Source organism: Malus domestica, chromosome 06, assembly GCF_042453785.1.
Source record: "Malus domestica chromosome 06, GDT2T_hap1".
NCBI lineage: Eukaryota > Viridiplantae > Streptophyta > Magnoliopsida > Rosales > Rosaceae > Malus > Malus domestica.
Window position 1 is genome coordinate 26,823,621 of NC_091666.1, and position 22,797 is coordinate 26,846,417.

General features: G+C 35.6%; 1 protein-coding gene and 1 non-coding gene across 4 annotated transcripts; one reads left to right on the plus strand and one right to left on the minus strand.

The window, feature by feature from the left end:
* Positions 1-6,367: 6,367 nt before the first annotated feature.
* On the plus strand, positions 6,368-16,458 carry LOC103437580 (LEAF RUST 10 DISEASE-RESISTANCE LOCUS RECEPTOR-LIKE PROTEIN KINASE-like 2.4). 3 transcript variants are annotated; one of them, XM_008376064.4, is made up of 4 exons: positions 6,368-7,213; positions 9,314-9,451; positions 14,623-14,649; positions 15,218-16,458. In XM_008376064.4, exons 1-4 carry the CDS (start codon positions 6,412-6,414, stop codon positions 16,336-16,338), a joined length of 2,088 nt encoding a protein of 695 aa, XP_008374286.3. In that variant the 5' UTR covers positions 6,368-6,411; the 3' UTR covers positions 16,339-16,458. The 3 variants fall into 3 exon arrangements, with proteins under 3 accessions (XP_008374286.3, XP_017188210.2, XP_070679763.1); XM_017332721.3 differs by lacking the exon at positions 9,314-9,451; XM_070823662.1 differs by lacking the exons at positions 9,314-9,451; positions 14,623-14,649.
* A 302-nt stretch (positions 16,459-16,760) lies between these two features.
* TRNAQ-UUG (transfer RNA glutamine (anticodon UUG)) lies at positions 16,761-16,832 on the minus strand. The gene has a single exon. It is a non-coding gene; the product is annotated as a tRNA-Gln (tRNA).
* Positions 16,833-22,797: the final 5,965 nt, after the last annotated feature.

Genomic DNA, 22,797 nt, shown 5'->3' on the forward strand with positions numbered 1-22,797 from the left:
TTCATTTATATTTTCAATATAGGACATTTGACTTCCTCTAGAGAAAAACGTGGTCAAACGGACGAATTTTGGAGTGATTCAAATTGGAGGACGTTCATGTGTCTCTTGGCGTGTTCGTGTCAAAATTTAGGATTTTTCTACCAAGCGGTTATTTTCTGGAGATGGAATAAAGGAGCAGTGTGCAGTGTTTGAAAATGATGTTTCTGGGCTTAAATTGAGTTTTTGGAGCCCAAGATGACCTTTGACGGGTTCATTGCCTTCTGGAAAAGTGTTCAAAATATTCCAAACCTTAAATCCAGCTATATTGGGTCAGTTTTGGAGCAGTTTAGGGGTCCAAAATGTGGCTGTTCAGATTTTGGGCGAATTTCATCATTTAATTTAGGGTTATGTTTCCTATTTTATTCTAATATTTTGTTTCCTAGTTGGATTGGAAGACCTTTGTTTTAGGAGGGAATTAATTTTTCCTAGGTTAAAAGAGCTTGGCCAACCCTATTCCTAGCGTCTTCTTCTTCTCCGTACGCTCTTGAAGAGAGGAAATTGGCCAAGCGTAGTAATTTTCAGACATTTTCATTTTTCGATATTTTATTATTTCAATAAAGAACTTTGTGATTTTTATTATGAATATGCGTAACTAATTCTCTTTTTGCTAGGGTGAGGCCATGAGCCTTAGCAAGAATATGTAGTTTCTCTTCAATTTGCTTATGATTATATGCATGTAGGTTTTCAAGTTATTAATCACTGGTTTAAACTATCTAATTGTCATGATGCTTGATCACCATTGGGATGTTTAGAAAAGTAATTTGATGCAATTTTAGTCGGAGGTCGATCCCTCAAATTGACGAAGGCTTCTTGTGATTAATATGTGCAAGTTCACGTAGGATGAATACCACGTCTTAAGGGTTGCATGGTTTTTCAAAAGGTTTCACAAAACTTAATGAGTCGTGCATGTTTAGATTGAATATGAATACCACAGATGGATTGCATGTTTGATATACGCTCTATGTTAGGGGTCCAAGTAGGCATATATTAGGAAAACCTAACCTTCGAAATATGCATGTATAGGTCATAATAAGTAATTGGGAAAACAATATAGAATTGTTAAGGTGACGGCAGATCCCTACTGCTTTCTTAATTTGATTTCTCCAAAATTGTTTTGGTTTACTTTTATTAATTAAATTCGTTTTATTAAAGTAGGACATAAAAATCAATCATCTTAATTTCTGTTTTACACTAATTAATTGGAATTTGGTTTGCTTCGAATTATTTAATAATTTATGTGGAGGACGATCTTGAAAGATCCGTTTATACTACAATAACCTTGTCATTATTGCAAGTATTACAAAATTTTTTAACCCTTTTGTGTGTGGGGTAAAATCCCCATCAGTCAACCTGGGTTTGAGGTCCAATGCCTAGACAGCGTTCCCGTGTTCAACATGTGGAATAGCGACTACAGAATTCTCGAAATGAATTCGAATAGTAGTCATGGACTACTAAAATTGCTCGGCAGGACTATTGGCAAACTATCTGTCCTCCCACTTTTGTTTCCACCAACATCAACTTAGACGTGACCTTTACTACGTACGCAGTACAAATACGGATAGTACTATCCCGGGATTTAATTTTAGTTCCCAATCCTGCAGTGACATGAGGGGCATCACTAAGGGCTGATTTGGTATTACTGTGTTTTGAAAAAAAACTGTTGTGAGAATAAGCGGCTGTGCTGTAAGAATAAGCGGCTATGAAATAAATCAGCAGAGTGTTTGGTAAACTTTTTTGTAAAAGTGCTTTTGGAAAAAAAAGCAGTCTGATAGTGAGTTTTTTCATTAAAGGAGCACTGTAGCTCTGTGTGCTTTGAAAAAAAACCAATTTTCTAAAGCTGCAAATAGCAGTTTCAGCTTTTTCCTTTGATTTCAGCTTATTCTCACAGCAGCTTCCAAAATAAGCTCTTTTTTTTAGTTTACCAAACACCTAAAACCCTCACAGCTTTTTTTCATGGATGCTTTTTTTTTAAGTATTTCACTCCCAAACCACCCCTAATTCAAATACGACTATCCACGGTGGTCGCGGATTTGATATTAATACGTATGTCACAAGAAATCCCGGATTTGATCCAGTTGCGACTGGCTTATGTACGTACAGGGTCAGTGTTCTGGTTTTTACAACAGCTGTTCTTGCTCTAGAGTCCAATCGAACGACTATCTAGGGCGCGATTGATGGGGGTTTTGAATTGGAGATTAAGATTGATGATGGTCCATGCAACAGTTGTCAGGTATCAGGAGGAATGTGCGGGCTTAACACTACTCGTGGTGGATTCAGTTGCTTTCGCCATGATCAGGATAATGCAATGCAACTACATGCAAATCAACTTCAACTGAGTCATCAGGTACATTATATATGCCTTTAAACTTTATATAAAAGTCCATTGAATTAATCCAGGGGACTAATGGTACCTTATTTTAGGGTTGTAGAATACGCATATATATATCTCATTGCAGCCGATTAGCTACGAGGAACCAAGCATGCATTAGATTATTTGCGTTGATAAAATTAGATGGAGTTATTAACTACATTGAAAAAGGTATGAAACTATCCAAATTATAATAAAAACGAGGAGAAGAAGACAAGGTTTAGAAGGAAAGGAAAGCTTGTATTAATATCTTCTGATTTGAACAGATTACCAAAAATGAGAGAGAGTTTCTAATTTAATTATACTAGCCTATCAAAAAATAACTAACTCTACAACCTTCTAACACACTTTTCTAAAATAAGAAACATGTTTCCTTATGGTATGTTCAATAAAGTACACTAACTCAGTGGCGGAGCCATAATTCTGAATGAGGAGGGGCCTTTCACAAATATGTATATATATATATATATATATATATATATATATATATATATATATATATATATATATATATATATATATATATATATGAGTGTGTAAAAAGTTGAATTCATAACATGTTGATATATGCAATTTGTGTAATCCTCACAAAACTGAAAAAAATTCTCTTAAATTCAATACTAAGAAGAAAAAAATGTAAAAACCCAAACAACTAAGTAAGAGGTAGGTTGTGAAAGGCTAAAGAAAATACAAAGAAGTAGAAAAAGAAGGAAAAGAGGGAGAGGTCTACAAATAAAGAAGGTGGGTTGCTTTAGACAATTATATGGTGTATATTACTGTTAGGTGAGAAAATCGAACCAGAAGTGGGGTTGCTTTTTCCATTTAAAATTGCACATCTCTTTTCCCCTGCCAAACTTATCGTTTTATTAGACAGCCGAAAAGATTTAAAATCAAAACAGCTTAACGACGTCGTTTGCTTTATCTTCTTCCATGAGGTTCACACCTCAGATGAAGTCAGGATGTGCCGGGAACTACCCTAGTCCCTTGGTGGCTCCGCCCCTGCACTAACTAGCTAGTCTAGCGATACTTTTCTTCTTAATTTTGGAAGAGCTACGTTATCCAATCACCCTCATCCATGGTAGATCTGGCTTAAGTTTGACTGCGCCATCGATACCCACAGAACAATAGTTTATGTGGAGGAACTAAAAAAGGTGTATAACTTCATATGACATTTTTTTTTTAAATTTCCTTAAACAATTTTTAATTTGATTATTTTTTCGCATGTATGACTTTAAAATGATTATTATGATTCAGATGAATTTTACGACATGTTCGGTCAGTTTTGGTGAATATTCATTGATTTCAATTGGGTGGGCACATGAATTTTATGGAATGAGGATCATCTCTGGATATCGTGCAGTTAGAAATTATTTTAAATTATTTTATTTAAAATTGAACATAAATAGTACCGGACAAAAATTGATCACACGATGTACGATGAACGAATAAGATTAAAGAATCTCGAGATGCTCACAAAGAAGATCCTTATTCAACTTTATGGACAATAAATTGGATGACCTACGGGAAGCTTCGATATCAATTTATCAACACCCAGGAGCCAACCTGACCTGAAAATCTTTTAATTATATATTATTAGGGAAGGGGTGTGATATCCACACACCCATTTTTACTTCTCCCACACCTGTTTGGTTTTCGACCGTCGGATCGGATGAATTAAAGAAGATCAATTGACAGAAATTAACAAGGGGTGTGTGAGAAGTAAAAATGGGTGTGTGGATAGCACACTCCATTAGGGAATTATTATTAGCACTACAAAAATTTTAATCTACAATTCTCATAAGTGTATTTTTCTTTCTAATTGTAGAAAGTTTGGAGTACTAATAACAGTTCCTTATCATTAATTCCTTGAATGATTCTAGGTTCTAAACTTGAAAAGTTGTCCTAAACCCACAATCACGTAACAAAGGGGTGAAGAATCCTATTTAGAATGAATAATGATAGAGAAACAAAAAATTTAAACAGAATTTGCAAACCAAATGATGTGTCACCAACAAAAAATAAGTACGTTAATCAACCCTTAGTAATAATTCAATCATTAACATCCACATAATTTAGTTTATAAAATTTAGTTTAGAAATTTGATTTTCCAAACATTACCCATTTAGAATTTGCTCACCTTGTAAACCCAACAGTCACGGAAAGAAAGTAAAGAATCTTATTTTAGATTTGCTCTTTGTTAACCTAAAAGTCAGTCTAATTATTCTGGAGCTTTTATTTTTTTTATTTTTTATTTTATTTGGAACAAACGATATTATCTACACTAAGAAATATGGGATGGGCTTAGCCTCACAATGAGCTAACAATAATGTGGTTCAAACTCGCTTTTGGTGAAAATCGAACTTAAAACCTCTCACGGAAAGAAAGTGAAGAATCATGTTTCAAATTTGCTCTTTGTTAACCTAAAAGTCAGGCTAACTATTCTAGAGTTTTTTATTTATTTATTATTTGAAATAAACGATATTATCTACACTAAGGAGTAGGGGATTGACTTAGCCTCACAATGAGCTAGCAATAATGTGGTTCAAACTCGCTTTTGGCAAAAATCAAACTTAAGACCTCTCACTGAATGTAAGTAAAGAATCCTATTCCATATTTGCTCTTCGTTAACCTAAAAGTCAGTATAATTATTCTGGAGTTTTTATTTTTTTATTTTTTATTTTATTTTATTTTATTTTATTTTATTTTATTTTGGAACAAACGATATTATCTATACTAAAAAGTAGGGATGGGTTTAGCTTCATAATAAGCTAGCAATTATATGGTTCAAACTCGTTTTTGGCGAAAATTGAACTTAAGACCTCTCACTTATAAGTGAAGATGAATACAACTAAATTGTAGTATTAAATGTTTATGCTGAAGTTTTTTAAGCTTTGAAATGTCAAATAAAAAAAGTTAACAAAGTTATTCGCAAACAGACACAAATAAGACATAGGGGACAACAGACATGGAGCCACATGGAGTCCGCCCTAAAAGTCTTTTAATTATATGCCATTAACTCGTGGAATGTTTCAAAGGTCCTAAAACTTGCAAAGACGTCCTTATCCCGCAATCAGGGGAAAAAAAAGTGGAGAATCTTATTTACAATTTTCTTCTTGTAAACCCAACAACCACGGAAAGAAAGTAAAGAATCATTTCGGATTTGCTCAACTTGTTAACCTACAATATGGTCGGATTGTCATTTAGTATTATGATCTAGTGATTTTTTTTTTACTTGTAAGTGAGAGGTCTTATATTTGATTTACGACAAATGCGAATATGAACTACATTATTACTAAATCATTGTAAGAATAAGTCAACTCCCTCTCCTTTAATGTAAATAATATGATTTGTTTTAAAAATAAAAATAAAAATAAATCCGTCGGATTATTTTGGATTTTTTTTAACTTTGAAATGTCAAATAGAAAAGAGACAAGAGACCTGGAGTCAACCGGAGGCCACCCTGAAAGTCTTTTAGTTATAACTTATATGCCATTAACTCGTTTAATGTTTCGAAGGTCCTAAACTTGAAAAGTTGCCCTAAACCCACAATCACGGAAAGAAAGTGAAGAATCCTTTTGGATTTGACCAACTTGTTAACTTAAAAGTCGGTCTGATTATTTTGGATTTTTTTTAATCATTTAATGAAACCATTTAGTATTAAGGTTTAATGACATTTCTCTTCACTTATAAGTGAGAGGTCTTAGATTCGATTCTTACTAAAAGCAAATTCAATCACATATTGCTAGCTCACTGTAAGACTTAGCTCATTATGAGGTTTAGCTCACTCCCCCACCCTCTCATTGTAGATAATATCGCTTGTTCAAAAAAAAAAAATGTCAAATAGAAAAATGTTTTTTTTGTTAGCACCCCACATTAAAATTAAATATTAAATGACTCATTTGCCTAACATCCAAAAAAAAAAACACCCCTAAAAATGCAACTCTTCCACAATGATCACAACAAACCCTTAATTTCCTAGTTGAAATAAATTATCCCGTGCTGGAATGCTTCCCTTTTTCTATTTAACTTGGTCGGTCTTTGTCCCTCACCTCACCTTCCTAAAATCAATGCATTCCCTTCTGCTTCGGTCTTTGTTTCCTTTCCTTTTGGTCACTTCCTTTACCTCAATCAACTTTGAGTTATGTTTGTGTCAACCCTACTCAATCTGCAAGGAAGCTATTAGCTGTGGCGGAATCGGAGACATCTCGTACCCCTTTTGGGGAGTAAACAGACCCAATTTCTGTGGCCAACCTGGGTTCGAGCTCCGATGCCTAGATGATGTCCCGGTGATCAACATGTCGAATATCAGCTACAGAATTCTCGAAATGAACTCAAGTAGTCCTCGGACTATTAAAGTTGCTAGGCAGGACTATTGGAAAACTCTCTGTCCTTCGAGTTTTGCAAACACCAGCATCAACTTCTCTCTGTTTAATTATAGTTCCGGTCTTACGAACGTGACATTTTACTACGGGTGCGATGTGGATGTTCCGAGAGTTTATTATAGTTCCCAAGTATGCAATGTAAACAACGGATCTGATCAAGTTGACACCGGCCTCTGTAAAGTCAATGTCACTGTTCCAGTCTTTAGTACAGCTGCTATCGGTATAGAGGTCAATCCAACGACTCTCCAGGACGCGATAGACGGTGGTTTTAAATTGGAAATTAAGATTGATAATGATCAATGCAATAGTTGTGAGGGATCAGGAGGTCGGTGTGGGCATAACACGACGACTGGTGGATTCACTTGCCATTGCCAAGATCAGGCGTCTGCAACCATATGCAATTCAACTTCAACTGAACCATCAGGTATGTTATGTATGCCCCTAACAAGTTATTCTGAAATGATTTCTATGGATCATTTTTCTCTTCATACACACCCATCTTTATTTCTAGAAGATCGGGATTGTGAATAAAAAATGGCATATTGAATCCCAAACCTATCCGAAAACCTACACAGAAGTGAAATTTCGATTTTTCAAAAATTTTGTATTTCGATACAATTCAGGGCTAACTCTTCAAGTTCAACCCAAATTGTTGGGTTTTATTTATTTATTTTTTATTTTGGCTTTTGGGCTGAAATTTAGTCTGCCCAATATTTTGGGAAAGTGTAACAAATTGAAGACCAATTTCAAATTTCAAATCCAATTCATAATTTCATACCAATTCATACTAAAGCCAAATTTATACTTCTATAGTACTATGAAAATACATAAATTCCAAACCTAAAAGCAAAAAACTAGGATACAAACCAAAATTCCAAATGAATTTTACTTATGTTACAAACCAAAAGCAAAAAATTAAGCTTAAGTTCATGAAGATTGTGCATTTTTCCCTTGTTGATGGTTGACCCCTTCCCCTTGCTGTAATGCTCTTGAAATGGATGGTCGTATAGGTAGTGATTACAGGTGGGCACGGGCCGGTCCGGGCCCAAAATTGAAGGAATCGGGCCGAACCCGTTTGTAAATAACACAGGGCGGTGCGGGTTTTGGATTTTTCAAAATGAGATCCAGACCTAACCCATGCGTTTTGAAACAGGCTAGTTCCTACAGTAGCGAGGTAACCCAAGAAGAACAAAGGAGCTGCTCATGGAGACCGACTGACCCCTAACTACTCGATGGCGATGATGGCGACAACTCGACGGCGCTGCTGGCGACGACTCGACGACGATGCTGGTTGATAACAAGCAACTCGACTACTACAACCACTACAACACCACTGATGGCTATGTCTGTAACGGCGTCGCTTCCTCATGCCTCTCCTACCTTACCTTCCCCCTCCCTCCCTCTTTTCTACAACTCTCCCTCATTCATCACCTCCCTCATCAACTCTCTCCCTACCCAGATCGCCTTCGCCAACAATGTGTCCGACGTCGACCCCATCCCCACCTGCATTTCGGTCATTGTCCCTGTTAACTGCTCCTGCTTTTCCAACAATAATTACAGTTAGACAATCAAGCCCCTCACGCATAAACACTCGACGACCAGTTAATGAACATACGGAGCTGGGAGAATTCGAGATCAAGGTCTAGAGGAGTCAGGATTTGGAGGTCGCTGTGAATCAACCTCCATAACCCTCTTGAGCTTGGGAGCGTAGAAAGAGTAAATAATAGCATGCCGCTTGGGGACCTCCAGCTGAGCCTTCCTATCTAAGAACATGGTAGAAATGGAAGATGAGTCCGAAAGGTTCCGATTTTGACGAAACGCGTCGACGGCTTTACGTTTCATGTACTCCCTTATGTTGTAGTCAGTGAATTTGTGAGCCACTCAGAGAAAATAGTGGAACATCGTGAGCACCTCTGCCCGAGAAGGAACTCCGGCCGCTGCACTCATGGTGGTTGTTATGACACATTCTCTGAGCTTTCTCGAGCTCAAAAGAGAAGGTGAAATAGACTGAGAGAGAGTCTGTGATCGAAGTCAGGATTTCTCTGGAAGTCTGGAGAATTCTACATAACCTAAGAAATAAACGATGCAGATTTAATCTCCCTATAATGAACGGTGGAACGGTTCGGGCGGGGGTCGTTTTCTTTGAAATTTGTACCCGCCTCGTACCCGCCCCAACTCGCAAGTCTAGGACCTGTTTGCCCAGCCCTAGTAATGATTGGTGTTGTTGAACTTGATCTTGAGGTGGAAGAGGAGGTGGGCATTTCTTCTCCTTGAGTTGGATTCTCCTCACCTCCTAAAGTAAGTGTCCCTAAAACAATAAACCCTCAAATTATTTTGATAATTCAATATATAGAATAATAAATACTAAAAAAATAAAAACATAAAATTAAATACTTCACTACTCTTCTCTAAGTCTTCAAGTTCCTTGTAGAACGTGAGTTTGTCAATTGTAAGCTCTTTGTAGAATCAAATTAATTCCCCCTAAGCCAGTCCTTAGTACACACTAAAGCCTTAACCATTGTAGGTGCTAATGATCAATGCAACAGTTGTGTGGAATCAGGAGGTAGGTGTGTACTTAACACAACGAGTGGTGGATTCGCTTGCTTTTGCCAAGATCAAGCATATGCAACCATGTGCAATTCAACTTCAACTGAACCATCAGGTATGTTATGTATGCCCCTAACATGTAGACAAAATTTTGTAAACTAAATGACATGGAAGTTGATCATTGGATTATTACTTAAGTGTTGATTAATGTGCTTATTTCTTAGTGGTGACACATCATTTAGTTAGTACATTTAGTCTACTTAGCATTACTCTCTATTCTGAAATGATTTATATAGATCATTTTTCTGCTCATACACACTTATCTTTATTTCTAGAGGATCGGGATCTTGAATCGAAAATGGCATACTGAAACTTGAACCGATCCTTTTCAAGATGGAATTCCAAAAATCGAAATCGAACCGAAATTTCGATATTCCCAAAAAATTTCTGTATTTTGAAACAGTCGGGACTGCGCCTTTAGCCCAAATTTTTGGGCTTTTATTTATTTATTTATTTTTTGGATTTTGGGCTGAAATTTGGTTAGCCCAATTTTTTGGGAAAGTGTAACAAATTGAAGGGATGGAATTCTAATCGTTAAACCCAATAACAGTGGATAATCGCTCGAATGGATTGGATTTTGGTACGTTAATTCGGGTTTAATTGGGTATGGGGAAAGACTGTGAATATTATTCAGTTATGGTTTTGAATATAGTTATAAGGGTCCTTAATCCGTATCCGTCCCCAAATCTGAACCGAGTTATATATATAAATAATATATATATATATATATATATGTATGTATATTTATTATTCATCGAATCCATTACCTTAAGAATACAAAAATTGCATTGTGTGACTTGCATTTTGTGGGAAAGTTCAAAAGTTTTGATATGAATCAATCTATGAGAATTCAATGGTACTTATGAGATTTCAAAGATAACATTATCAATGTTTAGTTTTAATTTTTATGCTCCGCAAGATCCATTCATTAAATCATTTTATAAATCAAATATTTAATTACGAAATTAATATTTACTAAATTATCATGCATCAATTGAACGAATATACTTTTCGTATTGACGAAGATGGATATAACCGTTAACCAATGGATAATCCGTTACTTGGTGGGTATGGTTATGGATAAAACCCGATGGTTAATTTGTGGTTATGGATATAGTTAATTTTCATGGTTATGCGAATGGAAATAGCATTTTCGTCCCCAAACCGAACTGTTGCCATCCCTAAATTGAAGCCTAGTTTCAAATTTCAATTCCTATTCATAATTTCATACCAATTCATACTAAAGCCAAATTTATACTTCTATATTATTATCTAACTACTTATATGCATGCACTCAAATGAAAAGTTACATTACAAACTCAAAAGCCAAATATTAGGGTACAAACTAAAATTCCAATTGAATTTAACTTAAGTTACAAACAAAAAGCAAAAAGTCAAGCTTAAGTTTGTGAAGATTGCCCGCTTCGGCCTTTGCCCTTGTTGATGGGTGAACCTTTCCCCTTATTGTTGATGGTTAATTTCTGCCCCTTGTTGTAGTGCTCTTAAAATGGGTGTTCATGGAGGTAGTGATTGGTGTTGTTGAACTTGAACTTGAGGTAGTGGGGGAGGTGGCATTTCTTCTCCTTGAGTTGGATTCTCCTCACCTCCCAAATTAGGCGTCCCTAAAACAATAAACCTCAAATTATTTGGAAAATTCAAAGTATAGAATAATAAATACTAAGAAAATAAAAACATAAAATTAAATACTTCACTTCCTCTTCTCTAAGTCTTCAAGTTCCTTGTCGAATGTGAGTTCATCGATTGTAGGCTCCTTATAGAAACAAATGTTGGATAAAAATCAATAATCAATAATAATTTATATATGCTAATAAATAATAAATGTGAATAGATAAATTAACAGAGTATGAACAAAACAAAAAAAAAAATATTAAATAGACAACTTGAAGATCAAGGCTTGCGTACCGCAATGTCCTTGAAACAGAAATTTCGTCTCTTAGTGCTTGTAGTTCTACGGACGTCTACTTCATCAGGATTCAACGATCAAAGTCAAAATTCCAGCACCAGAAAACTTGACTTCTAGCGAATTTCGATGTGGTTCTCTCGGTAAGAATGTTTGGGATTGTAGAAGAAGAATTTGATTTTTCTGTATTCTAAATGCCATGTAGATAGATGTATATATAGTAGGTTTATACCTGTTCGCAACAGGTATAAGAATGGGGTGTGTATGTTGGAAGACATCTTTCTCAAAGGGGTGCTTTGCTCTGCGTTCTTTCATCACTTCAGACTTCATCTGAAAAGATGAGTCTGTTGATAATTAATTATATATATTAATTATCAATTAATTAGTACACCCAAAAGCCCAATCCCAGGGTTGAGCCTAATTTCATTCTCCATGGTCCATCACTCCAATCACTATATATAAGGGACAAAGCCTTATAAACCTTTTGGTAGTGACCAATGTGGGATAATGAAATTTCTACTCAAAATTTCCAACAACAAAATCAATTCCCCTTAAGCCAATCATTAGTACACACTAAAGCCTCAACCATTGTAGGTGTTAATGATCAATGCCACAGTTGTGAGGAATCAGGTGGTAGGTGTGGGCTTAACATGACGAGGGGTGGATTCGCTTGCTTTGCCAAGACCAAGCGTACGCAACCATATGTGATTCAACTTCAATTGAACCATCAGGTATGTTATGTATCCCCTAACATGTAATTTTGAAATAATTTATATGGATCATTTTTTCTCCTCATACGCACCCATCTTTATTTCTAGGGGATAAGGATCCTAAATCGAAAATGGCATATTGAATCTCGAACCGATCTCGTTCGAGACAAGATTTCGAAAACCGAAATTTCAATATTCTCGAAAAATTTTAGTATTTTGATATAGTTCAGGATTGGGCATTTAGCCCAAATTGTCGGGTTTTTTTATTATTTTTTATTATATATATATATATATTTTTTTTTTTTTTCTTTTTTCTTTTTTTTTAATTTTTAAATTCTGGATTTTGGGCTGAAATTTATTCAGCCCAATTTTTTGGGAAAGTGTAACAAATTGAAGCCTAGTTTCAAATTTCAATTCCTATTCCTAATTTCTTATTAATTCATACTGAAGCCAAATTTATACTTCTATAGTACTATCTAACCATTTAAATTCAAATGCATGCAACTGAATGAAATAAGTTAAGTTACAAACACAAAAGTAAAAAATTCGGGTACAAACCAAAATTTCAAATGAATTTTACTTAAGTTACAAACCAAAAGCAAAAAGTTAAACTTAAGTTCATGATGATTGCCCGCTTCGACCCCTTGCCTTTGTTGATGGTTGACCCTCTCCCCTTGTTGTTGATGGTACCCTAATCCTTGTTATAGTACTCTTGAAATGGATGGTCGTGAAGGTAGTGATTGGCGTTATTGAACTTGAACTAAAGGTGGTGGAGGACGTGGCATTTCTTCTCCTTAAGTTGGATTCTCCTCACCTTCCAAATTAGGCATCCCTAAAACAATAAACCACAAATGATTTAAAACTTAAATGTATAGAATAATAAACAATGAAAAAATAAAAACATAAAATTAAATATTTCACTTACTCTTCTCTAAGCCTTCAAGTTCATTGTAGAATGTGAGTTCGTCGATTGTAGGCACCTCATATAAACAAAATCAACTCCCCCTAAGCCAACCACTAGTACATACTAAAGCCTCAATTATTGTAGGTATTAAGAAAGTTCTAAAAGGATCGACAAGTCTCCCAACAAGACTAAAGGCATTCTCACTAGCATCCTTAGCAACCTTACTAATAGTTGGATATGTACCACAATTCCCTTTCCACCAATCCAAAAGGTTGAAACCCTTATATGATAGGCTTTGATGTGGATCGTTAAAGTAAATATTGACTTCATTGGCTATCTCACCAAAACATCATCTACTACAACACTTGATCTTTTCTCCACACTTGTACTACTACTAGGGGTCGCTCCCTCCTTATACGCATTATACAACTCGATTATATTTCTTTTAACATTTGCTTTCATCTCGACTATTTTTTTTTTCATCCATAGCCGAGTATCCCTCGGTTTGTTTCCAACATTTCGAATTTGTACCTCGGGTCGAGTGCTTGGGCTATAAAGAGTATAGGGTTAACATCGTCAATGTCACCCAATATTTGCCAAATTTGAGTTTCATGGAAGTAGCACACTTTACAAAGTGACATAAGAGATGTTTAAATTTTGTTCTTGTATCTCCACTTGCATCGCAATCACCATGCCAAGTATTAAGTTTGACATTGGAGTTAGGGTTGCATTAAGGGTCAAGGTAGCATCATAAAACTTTTTATGAAAGCAAGCAAAACTCATCAACCTCTCTTAATCATTCACCCCCGGAGGACCCACCCGCTAGGCCTTTGTTGTCACCCCCTTAACCTCTTTAGAGATCATTCTTTAAAGTAAGAGATAAAAGTGTCACACTCATAGGCCATTATAAAAGCACTTCCTTAAATTTGAAAGCACTACTAAGCATTTCATCGGCTTTTTACGGATCGGTTTGGCTTTTTGTTGGCTTTTTATGGATTGGTTCATTTTTTGTTCGGTTTTATTAGGTTCGGTTCGGGTGTTTTATTTTTTAATAAAATATGAAAATTGGTTATTTTATTTAATATAAAAAAAATGAAAAATGGAGATGAACTCAGCAAACATATATCTTAAATGTTAGAAACCTGGAAATTGGTTTGCCCCAATCTCAGAAAGCCCATCACCCTCAAATCTCAAAAAACTCAGCAACCCCTTCTTTCTTCTTATTCCTCCCCTTATACACCAAAACCACAACTTCCCAAATCCACTCACGTCACGGGCGACGTTTGATGCATCAAACTAGTGTGCTCGGGATCTGACAAAGGCACCGGCAACAGTATAAGTAGGGCGCACAATGACGAGGTTGTGGAGAGAAGAGAGAAATGATGAGCGAGAAACGAGAGAGAGTAATTAAGAGGAGAAGTTGCAGAGAAAGATATGAGAGAGAAAGAGGAGAAGTAGGGCGCACAATTACTTCACCTACAATTTTTTTCTTTTTGCATAAACTAATTAGAATTCTAGTTCAAGGGACTTAACTTTTCTGTCATTTAGTTCATTATATAGTAATATAAACGTAACCTATGTTCTATATACATCTTGAGATGATTTAATAAATTTTGTCAAATGAAACTACTGATGTAGACAGTAGAATTACAGGTTTACAACACTTAACACATAACCTTTATCTGTTGCAGGTTCATTGTCGCCTAGTTGGAAAATTGGTAAGTACTACGTGCATGTTATGAATGGCAATTAGTAGAAGTTTTTTGGGTTTTTGCTCAGGAAATGATAATCATATAATACACTTTTCTCTTTCATACATCTTTCTAGATATCATGAGATTAATCTCTATCGTCGTTAGATTGTTGATTATTATGTGATAGTGCTAAAGGAGAAATAATACATCAAAAGAACAAAGAGATTATTTTCACGTTGGAGGAATTAATCTTTCATTTATAGACATTCATTGTACCCTTTCAAAAGAGTTATAAGACTTTTTTGGGTTGTCTATCATTATCATTTATAGAAGAGTTTTAACATCCTATGATAAGTCATACTTTTTGGTTAAGTTTACATAAGTACACCAATCTTATAGTGTACCTCCGCATATCAAATACACACATAATAAAGTCAAGAGCATCATGATCATATTCTAACAGTTTAATCATGTTTATTATTTCCGTGGGCAGATGAGAAAAAAGAGTGGTTATCATTTCCCTTCCTTTTAATATGCTTTTATGTGCTCGAATAATTTAGGAAATGCCTAACTTCAACAATTTTTTAACATAGGTATTTCTGCTGGTGTTTCGGGGACTATAGTAGCAGTTATTTGCATAATATGCATATCGTGGAAAAGAAAATTAATGTGCTTCTCAAAGAAGGATAAAACGGATGATTTTGATGTCGGGGCTTTTATAAGGAATTATGGATCACTTACTCCAAAGCGGTATAGTTATTCAGACGTGAAAAAAATGACAATCTCCTTCAGAGATAAAATAGGTAAAGGAGGATATGGCACTGTCTACAGAGGAAAACTACCCGACGGCTGTCTTGTTGCAGTGAAAGTCCTCAGCGACTCCAAAGGAAATGGAGAAGAATTTATCAATGAGGTTGCTAGCATTGGTAGAACTTCCCATGTCAATGTAGTCACGCTTTTCGGATTCTGTTACGAGAGGGATAAAAGAGCTCTGATTTACGAATTTATGCCTAACGGATCTCTTGATAATTTCATACATAAGCAAGGATCCGATATTGACAATTGTCGCTTGGGGTGGAAGACATTATCCGAAATAGCAGTCGGTGTTGCGCGAGGACTAGAGTACTTGCACCGCGGTTGCAACACGAGAATTTTGCATCTCGACATAAAGCCGCAAAACATTCTTTTGGACAAAGACTTTTGCCCTAAAATCGCTGATTTCGGTCTTGCAAAACTATGTAAAGCGAAGGAGAGCGTTGTGTCGATGTTGGGCACAAGAGGAACTGCAGGATACATCGCACCTGAAGTATTTAGTCGGAGCTTTGGAGGAGTGTCTCACAAGTCTGATGTGTACAGCTACGGAATGCTGGTTCTCGAAATGGTTGGAGCAAGAAAGAATTTGGATTCCGGAGTGTCTCATACGAGTGAAATGTTTCCGCATTACATTTATAAAGATCTAGAGCTAGAGAACAATGCGAATGTTTTTGGGGCTAGCAGTGAGGAGGAAAATGAAATAGCAAGAAAGATGGTGTTAATAAGCATGTGGTGCATTCAGACCATTCCTTCCGATCGGCCATCGATGAGCAAAGTGGTGGAGATGTTGGAAGGACCCATTCAGTCCTTGCAACTTGCACCCAAGCCTTCCTTGTTTTCTCATACAACAGCTGCAGAAAACTCTATGAGTACAAACCAACAGTCTGATGAAACAAGCTAGGGCAACTAGATTTGTTAGCAGATCTTTGGTAATTAGGAATTCCTGATGAATTGTAAGAAAATTTTGCTTTGTGAAATGAAATTTTTTTGCATGATATATATGAAACATGTTTCCTTCTAATTCTGTTCAATAAAGTACACTGACTAGCTAGTCTAGGGATACTTTTAAGAGGTTCATCCGATCTCCTTCGTCCATCGTAGATCTGGTTAGAGTTTGACTGCGCCACCGAAACCGGCCACACCGAACAAAAGTTTCTGTGGACGGAATGTGATCGGTGTAGCTTCCATCGCGTTTTCTTCTGTCTCCAGAGTGCTATAAACACATGGATAGCGTACAGTAGCTCCAGCTGCAGAACCAGACTACAAACCACCAAAAGGTTTTCCAAGGTATATATTATATACAAAAAAGTAAGGAACAAAAAGAGGTCCTACCGGGAGTCGAACCCAGGTCGCTGGATTCAAAGTCCAGAGTGCTAACCACTACACCATAGAACCAATACGTTAACAAAGGCCAAAACACATTAATTATCATCCAGTACTATTATATTTGTAATATATTCAATTTTTTTAATCTCATTAAAAATAGTCAAATTCATGTCTAACCAACTGGCCTACTTGACTTTGGTATTACAAAATTACCTAGAATATTCATTTTTATTTGTAGGTAAGAAGTTTTGGACTCACAAATAACAAGCTAAATTCCAAAAATAAGCTTGATGCATAAGAAATTGTAATTCACTAAAAGATAGGAAAAACCTCAAAGTTTATTGAATAATTTAAAGGGAACTTTAACGAAAAACTCTCGGTTCACTTTAACGGAAAACCCATAATTTTACACTAAAAAATCAATCATGGTACTATTCATTTTACCCTTTATTTTGTCATTATTGTTAAAACTCAAAGTTTTCAAATAATTTTCATTAGTTTTTCTTAATTTAAAACCCTAACACCACAAAAGATTATTTTCAGTCTACTACAACCCTAGGCTTTGTAGGAATCTATAGAAAGGAAAATGCCAAATGAAAATACCAAAAATATCCTCAAAAGTCAAGACTTAGAATGTTGTTTAGGGTTAGAAAACAGATATATAATTCGGCTAAAATTGTCAATAGGATTGGACTAAGATTACAAAGGAGAATCTTATTTTGTTCGTGATGTCGTTCTTTTTGAAATGACAGCCATGAGTCAAAATCTACAAAAATTCAACTTTGTTATCGAATTTACGCTTTTCAATCTGATTCTCAATCCTCTCCTTCAACTGATTTAGATCAATAACTTTGTTCAATCATCACTCCCAAAAAAAGAAATAAAGGTACAAACTTAAGTGAAATTATGTATTGAGATTGAATTCCACATTGGGGAAAAGAGGAACCTTGCATGTTCTTACAAGTAGTTGGACTACTCTCTATATTGTCAATTAGTTTTATAGTGGAACCTCAACTTTCTTTATGATATCATAGCAGATCAGCCCACATGTGAAGCTCAATGACCACGCCTGCTCCATGTCACTCAATTTATGATGTCCACGTGTTTGGCTTGAAACTTCATATAGATGGGTTAGTTTAGTTTTACTTTGTAATCTACCATGCTTTAAGTACAAAGTTAAGTAAAATAAAATACATTGCCCATATCTCGGGTAGATTTCTGGTTTCCCTTTTTTAGTACATGGGAAGATAAGGTTGGCTTGTAGCTACCATTTGAAATAAAAGCACTAATTCAATGATTACATTTATTGACATCATGATAATATCATCAAGTTCATAGCTAGCCAACTAAGGTAGAGAGAAAGTTGGAAAGGATAAGAGGTCGTCATAGTTGGTAGTTGCTACATGATTTATATAATGGAAATCTACCTTAATCCAATTATTAATCCTTAAGGTGTATGACATAGGCGCATTGCAAATACGAGACAAAACCCCTCCTCTGATAACTCTCAAGCAACCATGTAGCTAAAGAAAGATAAATAAATAAACACATTTAAAACTTGAAACAAAATCAGATGATATGAAATATATCTAAAACAGCGTTTTTATCCAGATTTTTGTCGGAGTCGGAGATTATGGATGGGGATCAGCTAAGAACTCTTCACGGCTCCTTGTGTACCTTAAAGCTAATTAATCACTCTTGGACCCTCAAATACTTAGTTGGAACACACCTCATAACGCACAACACCATCAACATCGTAATTTCAGTACTCCAAAAAATAACTAAAAAAATTAAAATTAAAAAGAAGAAGAAGAAAAATAAGATATAGTACCAATTAACATTATCTATTGTCACAAAAAATGGGAATTAAATACTCTTGTTGTTAACCATACAAGAATATTATTATCAACCGTATAATCATCAATTGTTCAAGCAGGCCAACCTTTTATTGTTAACTATACAAGAAAACAGAAGCACTTTTGTTAATCTTTATGATATTATAATTAGTGGTATTCTTGGAGGGGACCCCAAGTTTGGTATAATTTGTTGGCCGCAGGTGTCTCGTTTTTACCATACAGATTATTTGCATATTGACGGCTATATATAGAGTCAAAAGCCAAAATCAAAGCACTGATCTGCATGATTAGGTAATAAAAATTAGGTTTAAGAGTGAAAAAAAAAAAACAAAGGTATAACCTATACAGATAGAGGAATGGAAGAGGAAGGAAAATTGCACACAACTAGTTGAAATCGACATGCATGCAGCAAAGCAAAAGCAACTTTTCGTAGATTTCACGGGATCTAATTCTTTACTAATAATTTGGAATGAAAAAGGTGGATTGCTTTTGTTACCTCTGTTTGACTTGTACAGGTGGCTTATTTTTGCGTGTCAAACTCAAAATTTCATGAAGAATATGGATTGCTTTTGTTATACATCTGTATATAAGTGACCAATCATATGGGAAACAAACATGCATGATTTGAAACCAGCTGTTTCCCTACAAACACAATATCAGATGAATTAAAATATTTATATATCAGACATGCGGTATACCACTAGCTAGAGCTAAGACCAAGACGGTTTAGAGATTTTAATGTTTTAAGAACAAGGTTTTCTTCACGTTGTTACAATTTCATTCAAACTATAATATGTACAAATGTACAAATAAAAAGTATTTTATATACACATAAAAATTTATCTAAAACTTTTTGCCTAATTAATCATTCACACACAATGTATATCAAGCGAAATGCAATCAATCAGAGTTAGTGATATAGGAACTGGATCCTCTCCGGATCCAAAATGATATGAGCCTATTGAGTAATATATTTGGGCTATTGAAATTTGATCCAACAACTACAATTATTATAACTTTAGAGGAGGGCCTCTATTTGTAGTCGTTTGATCAAATTTCAATAGTTCGGATGCATTGCTCAGTTGGCTCAGATCCCTTGGATCCGAAGAGGATCCAGTCCCATTGATATATAGCAGATTCTGTAGAATCTTACGTAGACGTGCGGCATGCTTGCAGATTTGACCATTTACTGTGGCAAATTAAAGAACAAATTGTATAATTAGCTAGTAATTAGGGTTTGGCTATGACGTGAGTTAAACACTTAGTGCTTTGAAACAATGACGGATGCCCACGTATCCGCTCTTCAAGAACACGAAGACGCGACCCTAGTTAAAGAGAGATTTTTCAGTGTATTCGAAACGAGGCGAAACAACAAATAATGTCATTATATAATTAGAGAGAGAATTAAAATAAAACTTTTCCTAATAATATAATAACATGTAGTGTACATATCTGTGTTTTTTGCACATTGAAATATCTCTCTTCGCTAAGGTTAAATGCTGTCACCCCTATTTTATCACCTCACCCCAATTTATATCTATTGGGGAAATTATATTCAAGGAAAATATTAAAACAAAAACAAAAGTGAGTGCTATGGCCTTTGCGGGCATGCATGCATCCATGGTGGAAAAAACCCATCTATACACTATGTACGTACACTGTAGACATAATATTGTTATAGAAATCTACTTAAATTATAAGATGTGTACAATCAGTATTAACTAGATATACTCTGGAAGATGAACTTTAAACTTGAGATACTATATTAATTTATAATTGTATATGTGTTATCGACTATAAGTGAATCTTAACCATTTCACCAAATAATTCGCTCTAGTTTTGCGTTTTAAGATCTTGTAGGTTTTCATATTTGTCTTTTTCGTACAAAATGATCAAGGTACTAAGTTTAAATTGGATACGATTTGGAGTGTTATTCAAACTCATTTCATCTGTGAACCCATAGTTTGATTAATTGTGCATACTTTACTAATTATGATGTACATAAAATTAAAAATTACGTTCCATGTCATTTTTTTTACAAGAAGCAATAGTGATTTGTTAACAAACAAGAATAATTACAAGAGTTGCCACATGGATACATTCTCCAATGCTGAAGATAACTTGCATAAACAAGCATAAAGATAATTCCTTAATTGGCTACCACAACCACTAGGGTACTAGCACAAGTGCACATGTTTAGATCTACCACAAATACGGCAAATGCAACAAACCTAAACTAGGCACACGTAATTGTTGCCACCAACAAGCAAGACCACATTACCTGTTAGACACATACCAAAAAAAAAAAAAACCTACACTAATCACAATTTGTATGTAGATTTAGCCAAACAGGTCCATCAGAATTTGAAGATTGTGCTGAGGCACTGTTTATACTTCGCAAAAAAGGTACTCTTAAGGACTATATTTCTGAGTGATGTAGATTAGCCAATCGAACTAGCGATGTGGACCTATACTACTTAAGAGTTGTTTTCTGGGTGGATTAAAATGAAAATTAAAGTGTGATGTGAAGCTGTTACGCCCTGCAAATATGCATGAGGCCATAGCTATTGCAATCCAAGTAGATAATAAGTTCAATGACCTTAAAGCTAGTTACCCCAAACCACCTGCACCTTCCAAACCTCAGTTTAATCTAATGGTTCCTCATTCTTTTCCTGTCACTCGAACGGGTAATTTTCCTGTAAATAAACTTACTCCTGAGGAAATACAGCGCAAAAGAGATAGGGATGATTGTTGGTTATGTGATGAAAAATGAGTGAAGGCCATAAATTTAGACTTGGTTAACTTGATGATGAGGTTGAGGATTCTAATGATGAATTGCAGCTTTGTTACAACAAATGGAACTCAGTGAGCGTGCATTTTACGACACCAATGCTGAACAAACAGTGCAAACCATGAAAGTGGATAGATTAGTTGGAAATCATCATGTGAGGATTTCAATGGACTCAGGAAGTACACACAACTTTGTTGACTCTAGATTGGTGAAAAGGTTGGGACGGCAGTTGCATGACTCCAAACTTTTTGATGTCATGATTGTTGATGGGGATAAAGTTAGGAGCCAAGGGTGTTATAGAAATGGTTCTCTTGAGTTAGGAGGATATAAGTGTGCACTTGATTTATATTCTCTACCACTTGGGGGTTGTGCAGTGGTTGCCCTCAGTTAGTCCAATGCTGTAGGATTTCAATTACTGACTATGAAGTATGCAATAGGATCTGAGAAGTACATACTCACTAACAATGCTACTACACCACCACCTCTGCAAGAAATTTCTTTTAACAAGCTGCAACCTAAGTTCTATGGTCCTTTTGAAGTTTTGGACAGAATTGGATAGGTTGCTTATGGACTGAAATTGCGTGATGGAAGCAAACTTCACCCTGTATTCCATGTCAATTGCCTTAAGAAGCATTTGGGGTCAGATGTAACACCTGCAGCCACTCTGCCTACTGTCACAGATGAGGGTTTAATCAGCAAAGTCCTTCATCAGTGCTTCAGAGGAGGATGTACAAGAAAAGCAATGTAGTTCACTTGCTTGCTTGTACAATGGGAGGGCAGCAGCAGAGAAGCTACTTGGAAAGACTAGGATGACTTCATGACTGTTAGATTCCCAGAATTTAAATTTTAAGTAAACCTTGAGGACAAGGTCGTCTTCTAAGAAGGGGAAAATGAAATGAACTGTGATTAATCACATTAGAGGTTATTAGTTGTATGGGTTTATTTCTTGTCTTTTTGTAGTTTGTTGTACAATGCCAGCTGGCAAGTGATGTAAGGAGTGGTATAAGAGCACACTTTGGGCATGAAAGTTGTAACGGTCAATTTCATTAAAGAAATATTTTACAAAATTACAAAATGAAGCTCAGCTTCTTCTTCTTCTTCTTCCTCTATCTCTTTCGCCATTGGTAACCTTGTAGCTACTAGTTAAGGTCGAATTGGACCTTATCAAGGGGCCGGCGGCTGAGCTTGGTTGCAGATTTACGGTTTTCTTTTGTTGAAAGCGAGAGCTTGGTTCCATATCATGTTTTTAGCAAAGCTAATGGTGCAGCTCATCGTTTGGTTCATTATGCTTTGACACTGAACACTGATGAAGTGTGGCTAGCGGATCCTCCTACTTTTCTGCAGGACATTATGTTTGAGGATCTTAGTACAATTCAATAAGGTTCTT